Source organism: Chiloscyllium plagiosum, chromosome 42 (assembly GCF_004010195.1).
Source record: "Chiloscyllium plagiosum isolate BGI_BamShark_2017 chromosome 42, ASM401019v2, whole genome shotgun sequence".
Classification (NCBI taxonomy): domain Eukaryota; kingdom Metazoa; phylum Chordata; class Chondrichthyes; order Orectolobiformes; family Hemiscylliidae; genus Chiloscyllium; species Chiloscyllium plagiosum.
In genome coordinates, this window is record NC_057751.1 from 4239137 (window position 1) to 4251308 (window position 12172).

At 45.1% G+C, this 12172-nt stretch overlaps 1 protein-coding gene across 1 annotated transcript in view; it reads left to right on the plus strand.

Moving 5' to 3' along the window:
- Positions 1 to 8262, plus strand: part of LOC122542968 (set1/Ash2 histone methyltransferase complex subunit ASH2-like) — a gene marked incomplete at its 5' end in the record, with an annotated part of 25952 nt that extends 17690 nt beyond the window's left edge. The window contains 5 exons of the mRNA XM_043681111.1: positions 1792 to 1823; positions 4539 to 4631; positions 5913 to 6011; positions 6726 to 6785; positions 7546 to 8262. Coding sequence (XP_043537046.1) covers positions 1792 to 1823; positions 4539 to 4631; positions 5913 to 6011; positions 6726 to 6785; positions 7546 to 7653 — 392 coding nt within the window. The remainder of the gene's footprint in view (positions 1 to 1791; positions 1824 to 4538; positions 4632 to 5912; positions 6012 to 6725; positions 6786 to 7545) is intronic.
- Between the last annotated feature and the right edge of the window lie 3910 nt (positions 8263 to 12172).

Sequence of the window (12172 nt, forward strand, 5' to 3'; positions counted from 1 at the left end):
GGTTTACAAAATTATGAGGGGCATGGATAGGATAAATAGACAAAGTCTTTTCCCTGGGATCGGGAGTCCAGAACTAGAGGGCATAGGTTTAGGGTGAGAGGGGAAAGATATAAAAGAGACCTAAGGGGCAACATTTTCATGCAGAGGATGGTATGTGTATGGAATGAGCTGCCAGAGGAAGTGCTGTAGGCTGGTACAATTGCAACATTTATGAGGCATTTGGATGGGTATACGAATAGGAAGGGTTTGGAGGGATATGGGCTGGGTGCTGGCAGGTGGAACTAGATTGGGTTGGGATGTCTGGTCAACACGGACAGGTTGGACCGAAGGGTCTGTTTCCGTGCTGTACATCTCTATGACTCTATGACTCTAATTGAGGGTAATCCTGGATGGTTGGCAACCAACAATTTGAGAGCGTTGTTTCACCTTGGTGATGGTCTTTGAGATATAATTTAGGCAGCTCTCATGCAAGGAATCTGACTTTTGATTTGTGGGCATATTCCTGTCCAACTTATACATCTCCTGAGGATGGTTCACAAAATGCTTCTTTCTTTTCCTTTCTCTTGGAGTAAATATTACAGAAGAGAAGATTTAACAAAATATAAAGGCAGATAAATCCCTGAGACCTGATCAGTTGTTTCCCAGAACTTTGTGGGAAGAGATAGCTGAGCCTTTTGCTGAGATAATTGTATCATTGACAGCCATGGGTGAGGTGCTGGAAGATGGGAGGATGGCTAATGCTGTGCTTTTATTTAAGAGCGGCTATGAGAAGCAGCCTGGGAGCTATAGACCAGTGAGTCTGATAGGAGGGGTGAGTAAGGTGTTGGAAGGGATTCTGAGAGACAGAATCTGCATGCATTTGGAGAGGCAAGGACTGATAAGCGATAGTCAGCATGGGAAACTGAGACTCACAGGCTTGATCGAGTTTTTTGAGGATTTGACCAAGAAGATAGATGAGGGCAGAGCGGTTGACGTTGTTGACGTGGACTTCGGCAAGGACTTGGGCAAGGTTCTGCGTGGTAGACTGGATAGTAAAGTTAAATCACCTGGCATCCAGGTGATACCAAATTGGCTCAAAGGTAGAAGGCAGAAGTTGATGGTGGAGGGTTGGTTTCAGACTGGAGGCCTCGAATAGTGTGCCACAAGGATCGGTGCTGTACCTGCCATTGTTTGTCATTTATACCAATGATTTGGATGAGAATATAGAAAGCATGGTTAGTAAGTTTATGGATGACACCAAAATTAATGCTGCAGTGGACAGTGAAGAAGATTATCCAACAAGATCTTGGTCAGATGGGTCCAGGGGCTGAGGTGTGGCAGATGGAGTTTACTTTAGATAAATGCGAGGCTATGTATTTTGGTAAGATCAACCAGAATAGGACTTAAACAGTTCATGGTAGGACCCTGGAGAATGTTATCAAACAGAGAGACCTCGGAGTGCAGGTACATCATTCCTTGAAAGTGGCATCACAGGAAGTGAAGGTGTTTGGCTCACTTGCCTTTATTGGTCAGTGCAAGGATGTCATGTAGCGGTGTACAAGACGTTGGCATGACCACCTTTGGAGTACTGTGTACAGTTCTGGTTGCCCTGCTACAGGAAGGATATTATTAAATTAGCAATTGTATGCAAACATGTTACTGGGGCTTGGAGGGTTTGATTATAAGGAGAGATTGGATCAACTGAGACTTATTGCCCTGGAGCTTCCAGGGTAATAGATTATTTTATAAAGGTTTATAAAATCATGAGGGGCATGGGTAACATAAATGACTAAAGTCTTTTCCCTCGGGTAGGTGAGTCCATAGCTGAAGGGCATAGGTTTAAGGTGAGAAGGTAAAGAATTAAACGGTACCTGAGGGGCAACTTTTTCTCACAGAGGGTGGTACTGTCTGGAATAGAGGAATTGCGAGGTGCAGGTACAGTTCCAACATGTAAAAGATGTTTGGACAGATACATGAATAGGAAAGCTAGGGAGGAGATAGCAGAGCTGTTGGCTTTGATATTTGAGTCGTTATTATCTACAGGTTTAGTACCTGAGGACTGGAGGATTGCAAATGTTGTGCCATTGTTCAAGAAGGGCAGTAGAGATGAGCTTAAAAATGTGTTGCTGGAAAAGCGCAGCAGGTCAGGCAGCATCAAAGGAATCGACGTTTCGGGCATAAGCCCTTCTTCAGGAATCATCAGGCAGTAGAGATGACCCAGGTAATTATAGACCAGTGCGCCTTAATTCTGTTATAGGAAAGGTTTTGGAAAGTATTATAAGAGATAAGATTTATAATCATCTAGCAAGCAACAATTTGATTTTAGATAGTCAACCTGGTTTCGTCAAGGGCAGGTCGTGTCTCACAAACCCCATTGAGGTTTTTGAGAAGGTGACCAAGCATTATAGATGAGGGTGGGCCAGTTATGTGGTATACATGGACTTCAGTAAAGCCTTTGATAAGGTTCCACATGGGAAGATGATTGAGAAAATGCAGAAGCATGGAATTGAGGGTGATTTAGCAGTTTGGTTTAGAAACTGGCTTTCTGAAAGAAGGTGGTGGTTGATGGAAAATATTCAGCCTGGAGTCCAGTTACTAGTGGTGTGCCACAAGGATCTGTTTTGGGACCACTGCTGTTTCTCATTTTTATAAATGACTTAGACGTAGGCATAGGTGGATGGATTAGTAAACTTGCAGGTGATACAAAAGTCGGTGGAGTAGTGGACAGTGTGGAAGAATGTTACAGGTTGCAGGGGGACTTGGATAAACTGCAGAATTGGGCTGAGAGGTGGCAAATGGAGTTCAATGCAGCTAAATGTGAGGTGATGCACTTTGGGAAGAATAACAGAAAGGCAGAATACTGGGTCAATGGAAAGATTCTTGGTAGTGTGGATGTGCAGAGCGATCTTGGAGTCTATGTGCACAGATCCCTGAAAGTTGCTACCCAGGTGGACAGTGCTGCTAAGAAGGCATACGGTGTGTTAGGTTTCATTGGTAGAGGGATTGAGTTCCGGAGCCACAATATCATGCTGCAATTATATAAAACGCTGGTGCGGCCACACTTGAAATTTTGTGTACAGTTCTGGTTGCCGTATTTCGGGAAGGATGTGGAAGCATTGGAAAAGGTGCAGAGGTGGTAAGGACGTGGAATGCACGACCTGCTAATGTAGTCAACTCAGTCACATTAGGGAGATTTAAACAATCCTTAGATAAGCACATGGATGATTTTGGGATAGTGTAGGGGGACGAGCTGAGAATAGTTCACAGGTCGGCGCAACATTGAGGGCGGAAGGGCCTGTTCTGCGCTGTCTTGTTCCATGTTCTATGAAAGTGTTAGAGGGAAATGGGGTTAGTTTAGTCTAGGAAGACTGATCAGCATGGATGAGTTAGACCGTGCTTATGACTTTCTATCTCCCATTATAGCCAGGAGTCTGTACATTTCTGCTATAGTGACACCATCTTGTGGTAAGAATTTGCTAATTAACATCACTGACCTCAACAGAATTTACTTGGACCAATTTCTCTTTGGAATTGGCTTATTCTCATATCTGTTCATGCTTGTTCAAATTGTAACTTAGTGTGCCAGTGATGGATGCTGTTAACTGTTCCGAGGTGTTACCCACAGCTGAATAACTCGGGCCTCAAATCAAGGCCCGCTTCAGAGATCTCAGTACAGAATGTAGTGACGCCAACTCGGTCCTGAGCAAGTCTAATGTTGTTGGACACATCACCTTGTTAATGACAGCCCTACCCTCGGTGAATATATCTGATGGTGCCGTTTTGAAAGGATGTCCTGGCCAGTGTTCAAGCGATAGCTTGAAAAGAGAATGATCTGGTCATTTTCACATTGCTGTTTGTAAGAACTTATCACGTGCCACATTTCCAACCTTACAGCAGCTTCCATACAATCCGAAAGACTGCAGCATGTCCGTCATGCCAGAATCGTGCCTGAAAGCTTCTGCTGTGTGAAGCTGAGGATAGTCATCTGTGAGAATGGTCCTCCTATGATTGTCCACTCTTTACCAGCATAGAGTTATAGAGATGTACAGCATGGAAACAGACCCTTCAGTCCAACCCAATCCAGTCCCACCTGCCAGCACCCACCTGCCAGCACTTGGCCCATATCCCTCCAAACCCCTTCCTATTCATTTACCCATCCAAATGCCTTTTAAATGTTGCAATTGTACCAGCCTGCAACACTTCCTCTGGCAGCTCATTCCATACATGTACCACCCTCTGCGTGAAAATGTTGCCCCTTCGGTCCCTTTTATATTTTTCTTCTCTCACTGTAAACCTATGCCCTCTAGTTCTGGCCTCCCCCACCCTAGGGAAAAGACTTTGTCTATTTATCCTATCCATGCCCCTCATAATTTTATAAACCTCTGTAAGGTCACCCCTCAGCCTCCTTAAATGCATGCAGTTTATGTTTCATCTACTGTTTAACATGGAGAACCAGTCTAGGAGAAGTTGAGTTTGAGTCTGGGGAAAAACAGAAAAAGGATAAAGTTGTAGAGTTTGTGTTTTCTGCTGTTAATGTCACTCTTTTCTCTGTGGGGCAGGCATTGATTAAGTTCAAGAGTTACCTGTACTTTGAAGAGAAGGACTTTGTGGATAAGGCTGAGAAGAGCCTGAAACCAGCAACAGGCAGTAAGGTGAGATGCCCAGTGAGATGTGATACCCCAAGCCGGTCACACATACATGGCTAAAAGGAGACAAATGCGAAGGTTTTCACCTTGTGCTCATTGCAACCAGTGCACAAGAAACAGAATTGAGAAAAAGGGACATCATGAGGAGAGGGTGCTGATTGGTCAAGACATTGTGATTCAGTCTCAGCAGTTAACTGTCAATCTTTGTCCACAGGGCAGACAGATTCTGATTGGTCAAATTGGGAAAAGGACATTGCGTCCGTACCTAAAGGGATCCTGAAGGAAGCTGATCTCTGCTGCCCTATGGCGACAGCTTGACCAATTGTAATCTGCCTGCTGACTCTGAGAATGAAGATTGACAGTTAACTGTCCTGATGAAGGGCTGATGCTCGAACTGTTGATTCTTCTGCTTCTTGGATACTGCCTGACCGGCTGTGCTTTTCCAGCACTACACTCTTCAACTCTGGTCTCCAGCATCTGCAGTGCTCACTTTCTCCCAGTTAACTGTCCTTGCTGAATCTCCATGTTCCAACCAGTCAGTACCCTCTTCTCATGCTGTATAAATTAGAGGCTGTTTCTTGGATTCTCATTCTAACAAGCTGAATTCTTGATTACTTGTACCAGTGTCAGTGTTCTGTGCTAACAAGCACTAATTTATATACCAGCCACTGTTGTAAACCATTCCAGCAAGTTCAGTAACAAAGTATGCAGTTGTTTAACAACATTGAGATTGGAGATTTTTGTTTAAGCAAATGCTAAAGGAGATTGATGAGGTGGACATGGAACAGATGTTCCACCTTGTGAGACAGCCTTGAAGAAGAGGTCATAGAGTGACAGGGGTGAGGAGAAATGACTTCTCCCATACGGTTGTGAACCTGTGGAGCTCTCTGTCCCAGAGCGCAGTGGAGGCAAAATCACTCAACAGATTGAAGGACGAAATAGATGTGTTTCTGATGAAAAGTGGGATACAGGGCAGTGGGGAGCAGGCAGGACAATGGAGTTGGGACCAGGATAAATTCAGCCAGGATCATGTTATATGGTGGAGTGGGCTCGACTGGCTGAAATGTCTGCTCCCACTCCTAATTCCTACATTCCTCTGAGATCAGGCTTGCTCCTCAGATGCTGCCTGAACTGTTGTGCTTTTCCAGCACCACTATACCCCTCCTGACTTATTCATTGCAGGGACTGTAAATGGTTGTTTGGTCTGGTTCTTACCCAGTTGGTCTGGAACTAACTGGTCCCTTGACAAAATATTGAAAATGTCTTTTTTTTCCCCTCCTGATTTAGATGATTTTTTTTAAGAATGGAGATAATGAGGGAACTGCCTATGAAGATGTGTATGCTGGGGTGTACCATCCTGCAATTTCTTTGTACAAGAACTGCACTGTAAGTATGACCAAGGGAGTTGATGGACTTGCAGCTTTCTCTCAAGGATGTCTTGTCTGGAATGGTTGAGCAATACTCTTTTGGCTCTGGTGATGTGCTGCTGCTGCATTGAGTGGACAGGGCAGTCCTTGGTCAAGAGCACAGTTCACTCCACCTTGCTATCTCTGCTTGGCACACTCACACCTTTCACAGCTTCCATGCATCCTGTCTTTCCTGGTTGAGATTTGCTGAAAAGCTGCCGTGGGGGGGCTCAGACCCCCAGTCTTGATCTCCGGGAAACAGCAACTCTCCAACCCCGAAGAGCGCTGGGAATTTACTGCAGGGTCTTGGGTCTCGAGAGCCCATTCACCAGTTATCATCCTCATGATGTTGGCAACAAAGGGCAGTTAGGAGAGAGGCTGTCTGTGGCAGGGTGCCAGAATAAATACTGAGAAACTGCTGTGGGATTTCAGCAGCTAGGTAAACGGGATCTTTGCACTTGTACCGAAAAGTTTGTTTTACAGTTGGGATTTCACTGGGATTTGTTTGCTGCATTTGAATCCTCTGTCCATCGGAAAAGCAGCGTTGAGTGGAATGTTTGGTCAGGGGTTTTCAACTGAGAGACTTATTTTCCTGCTGCAGTTGTGGTGAGGGTGGGCGAGGGAGGTGTTCACTCATTGACATGTGTCGAGGGAAAGCATGTGATTCACGCTTGGGTCTGATTTTTTTTTTCAGGTGTCGATCAATTTCGGGCCAAACTTCAAGTATCCTCCGAAAGACATTCCGTTCAAACCGGTATGCTCTTGCTCCTCCTTTCCTGCACCAACTCCTCCATTCCACCTTTTTACAAAAAAAAGCTGTTCTGGAATCGGAACGCTGATAGGGGTGACCCACCGAAGGGTCGAGATCTTGCCCTTTGATTCGGAGTCACCTGCCGCAGCGCTTGGTGGGATTTTCAGTGTCAGAGATTTTCCTCACCCTGCCCGGCTCCACCCATAAACTCCTTTCATTTCAAAACATATTGAGTGAACGTGAAAACAAGGCTCCTGGCCTTGTGAATGATGCTGACATATGATTGGAACAAACGTTGGGGATATCCCTGGGTGTTCTGGCCAGTTTCTTACCCTGTTGGCCCACTCCAGGTAAACTATTGGTTTTCCTCACTGCTGTTTGGATGTGGATTAGCCACTTGGCTTCACCCTCTGTCATAGTCACAAAGTAATCTTTTAAAAATCTGAAGCTCTTTTGAGTCTCCTTGAGGCGTTGTACAAATGCTTTGATGAGCTGTGTTACATTGAGAGAAACTGATAATGCAGGAGGTGGCCATTCAGCCTGTCATCTGTGTACTGGCTCCTGATGTCCAAAAGTCCTTATCCTCACGCACCTACCAAATTCTCTTTTCACGTGATTGATTCCATCAGTTTCCAACTCCTTTTCGGGCCATTCATGTACAGAAGTGCGTCCTGACACAGCCCAAAATCCACTAAGCCCCTGCTGCCGTTTCCAGCAACTTCTGCCGTTAACCTGATCGTGTTTGTCTTTGCTTGATGTGCAGATAAGTGACATGGGCTGGTACGCTGTGGTGGAGCACACACTGGCAGATATTCTTTACCATGCTGAAGGAGAGGTGGATGGGCGGAGAAGCCCACCCTGGGAGCCCTAACTCCCTCCGAACAGAGAGATCCCCCCAGCACTCCAGGGGCTGCTGAAGGAACTGTGTGCAGCGAAGTTTAACACAAATGATACTTGAACCACGAGCAGTCATGATAGGCTCGGACAATCTTGGAGTCACCTCAGACTCATTCCATTGTACTTGGGTTTCGGTGAGTCGACCCAATCCTGTCGCAAACCAACTCCATACCCAGGTCAGTCAGATGGTGCACAGTGCCAGGCATTACATGGGGCTCTACCCCCACCAACCACGTGATTGCCATTTGGAAATGATACATTTGTGAAGCCGAATCACTCCTGCATTTCTCAGCATCTTGACTCGATAGCCATGGCATTTTTTGAACACAGAAGTTGTTGGTATTCAGACCGCAATGTTCACCAACTGCTGGGTAACAGGGCACTGGCAGCTCAGCTCAGTTCTGTATCAGACCAAGCGATTATGTGAGGTGATGCCACATCCGATCAAACAGGCTTCCACAGTGGCAGGTTCACAATCATAGGAAAATGGCCTGGCAAACACCCATCAGACAAAAACCGGGAGATGGGCTGTCCAGAGCCTTGTATTTTCATGTCTTTATCCTGTAATAAAAGCTGGAAATAATGTGTGCTGGTTGGACTCCTGAATCAAGTTGCATTGTCTGTTTCTGTGCTGTCACTCAGGGAGTGGGGTCATGAGACTGGCAAGTTTCTGCTTTCACCGCTGTATATCGGTTTTTTAACCAAAACACTTTTTCAGTTGTGATCCACTTGGTAACAACCTGCACCTGAAAGTTTTCTTGAACCTCTTCCATGTTTGACCCCGATATCCGAAGCTTTAGCCCAACGAGACAATGTTAGTTTGTCCATGAGCAAGGGGGCCTAAGCTTCAGAACCCAGCAGCCCCAGAGGTATGTAATAATGTGTCTGAACAACTTGATTCGAAAATACATAAAAAGCAACTCAAATTTTAAAACTGGGTTGTGATAATACAATCCCCAACTCGTAATTTCAGAGCCTTAGAGATATACACCACGGAAACAGAAACTTCGGTCCAACTCGTCCACGCCGACCAGATATCCTAAATTCATCCAGTCCAATTTGCCAGCACCCGGCCCATATCCCTCCAACCCCTTCCTATTCATATACCCATCCAAATGCTTCTTAAATGTTGCAATTGTACCAGCCTCCACCACTTCCTCTGGCAGCTCATTCCATACATGTGTGAAAAAGCTGCCCCTTCGGTCCCCTTTAAATCTGTCCCCTCTCACCTGAAACGAATGGCTTTTAGTTCTGGACTGCCCCACCCTGGGAAACAGACCTTGTCTTTTTACCCTATCCATTCTCCTCATGATTTTATAAACCTCTATAGGGTCACCCCTCAGTCTCCAACGCTCCAGCTTATTCAACCTCTCCCAACAGCTCAAACCCTCCAGCCCTGGCAACATCTAAATCTTTTCTGAACCCTTTCAAGTTTTGCAATGTCCTTCCTGTAGGAGTGACACCAGAATTACATGGCGATATTCCAAAAGTGGCCGAACCAATGTCCTGTACAGCTGCAACGTGACCTCCCAATTCCTATACTCAATGCACTGACCAGTAAAGGCAAGCATACTGAATGCCTTCTTCACTATCCTATCCCCCTGTAATTCCATTTTGTGTTTCATTTCAATTTCCAAATGTATTTGGGGCTTAACCGTGTTTTTCTATCATCTCTTCCTTCATCTACAAAGTGAAGGTTTGGGAATAATGTCAATTGAAACTAATGCCACAGGAAGGAAAAAGGATGGAATTCTGAAGGGAGGTTAGAGAGTTAGGCAGGAATTTGAAAAGGAGGTCCTCAAGAGTAGTAATATCTGGATTAGTCCCGCTTCTACGAGCTCGTGAGGGCAGGAATAGGAGGATAGAGCAGATGAATGCATGGCTGAGGAGCTGGTGTATGGGACAAGGATTCACATTTTTGGATCATTGGAATCTCTTGGGGTAGAAGTGACCTGTACAAGAAGGACGGATTGCACCTAAAGTAGAAGGGGGCTAATAAAATGGCAGGGAGATTTGCGAGAGCTGCTCAGGAGGATTTAAACTAGTAAGGTAGGGGTGTGGGACCCAGGGAGATAGTGAGGAAAGGGATCAATCTGAGACTGGTACAGTTGTGAAAAGAAGCGAGTCAAACAGGCAGGGACAAAGCAGAGATCAAGATAGGACTGATAAATTAAACTGCATTTATTTCAATGCAAGAGATCTAGCAGGGAAGGCAGATGAACTCAGGGCATGGTTAGGAAGATGGGAGTGGGATATCATTGCAGTTACAGAAACATGGTTGGACAGGACTGGCAGCTTAATGTTCCAGGATACAAATGCTACAGGAAGGACAGTAAGGGGACAAGAGAGGAGAGGGAATGATGTTTTTGTTAATGGATATCATTATAGCTGTGCTTAGGGAGGATATTCATGGGAATACATCTTGGGAAGTTACTTGGACGGAATTGTGAAATTAGAAAGGGATGATAACCTTACTGGGATTGGACTGCAGACCTCCCAATAGTTAGCAGGAAATTGAGAATCAAATTTGCAAGGATGTTTCAGTTATCTGTAAGAATAATAGTGTGGTTATGGTCGGGGATTGTAACTTTCCAAACACAGACTGGGACTGCCATAGTGTTAAGGGTTTAGACGGAGAGGAATTTAAGTGTGAACAAGAAAATTTTCTGATTCAGTATGTGGATGTACCTACTAGATAAGGTGCAAAACTTGACCTACTCTTGGGAAATAAGGCAGCACAGGTGACTGATGTGTCAGTGAGGGGCACTTTGGTGCCAGCAACCATCATTTTATTAGATTTAAAATAGTGATGGAAAAGGATAGACCAGATCGAAAAATTAAAATTCTCAATTGGAGGAAGGCTAATTTTGACGGTATTAGGCAAGAGTTTTTGAAAGTTGATTGGGGGCGGACGTTCATAGGTAAAGGGACGGATGGAAAATGGGAAGCCTTCAGAAATGAGATAATGGGAGTCCAGAATGTTCCTGTTCGGGTGAAAGGAAAGGCTGGTAGGTGTAGGGAATGCTGGATGACGAGAGAAATTGAGGATTTGATCAAGACAAAGAAGGAAGCATAGGTCAGGTATAGACAGCAGAGATCCTTAAAGTAGTAATGCAGTAAGAATACGCAAGAGGGAAATCAGGAGGGCAAAATGGGGGCATGAGATAGCTTTGGCAAGTAGGATTAGGGAGAAGCCAAAGGGTTTTTTATAAATACATTTAGGGCAAAAGGGTAACTAGGGAGAGAAGAGTAGCTCCCAAAGATCAGCAAGGCAGCCGATGTGTGGAACTGCAGGAGCTGGGGGAGGTACTAAATGAGTACTTTGCATTAGTGGAGAATGACATGGAAGATATAGAATGCGTGCAACTACTTGGCAACACCTTCAAAAATTACAAGAGAGGAGGTGCTGCATATCTTAAAATTAAGGTGGGTAAATCCCCAGGAAGTGATCAGGTGTACCCTAGAACTCTGTGGGAAGTGAGGAAAGTGATTGCAGGGCCCCTCGCTGAGATAATTGTATCATCGATAGTGACAGGTGACGTGCCGGAAGACTGGAAGTTTGCTAATGTGGTGCCACTGTTTAAGAAGGGTGGTAAGGACAAGCCAGGGTACTGTAGACCAGTGAACCAGACATCAGTGATGGGCAAGTTGTTCGAGGAAATCCTGAGGGACAGGATTTACTCTTATTTGAAAAGGCAAGGGCTGATTAGGGATAGTCAATATGGCTTTATGCACTGGAAATCATGTCTCACAAACTTGGAAATTTTTTAAGAAGTAACAAAGAGAATTGATGACAGCAGAGCAGTGGACATGATCTATATGGACTTCAGTAAGGCATTTGACAAGGTTCCTCATGCGAGACTGGTTAGCAAGATTAGATCTCATGGAATAAAGGGAGAACTAGCCATTTGGAGACAGAACTGGTTCAAAGGTAGAAGACAGAGGGTGGTGGTAGTGGAGGGTTGTTTTTCAGACTGGAGGCCTGTGACCAATGGAGTGCCACAAGGATTGGTGCTGGGTCCAACGCTTTTCATCATTTATATAGGTGATTTGGTTATGAATGTGGGAGGTATAGTGAGTAAGTTTGAAGACATTAAAATTGGAGATGTAGTTACAGCGATGACGGTTACCTTGGAGTACAACGGGATCTTGATCAGGTGGGCCAAATGGGCCGAGGAGTGGTAGATAGAGTTTAGATAAATGTGAGGTGCTGCATTTTGGAAAGGCTGGTCAGGGCTGAATTTATGCACTTCATGGTAAGGTCCTCGGGTGTGTTGCTGAACAAAGAGACCTTGGAGTGCAGGTTCATAACTCCTTGAAAGTGGAGTCGCAGGTAGATAGGATAGTGAAGAAGCCGTTTGGTATGCTTTCCTTTATTGGTCAGAGCATTGTGTACAGGAATTGGGAGGCCATTTTGTCACTGTCCAGGACGTTGGTTAGGCAACTGTTGGAATATTATGTGCCATTCTGGTCTCCTTCCTATCAGAAGGATG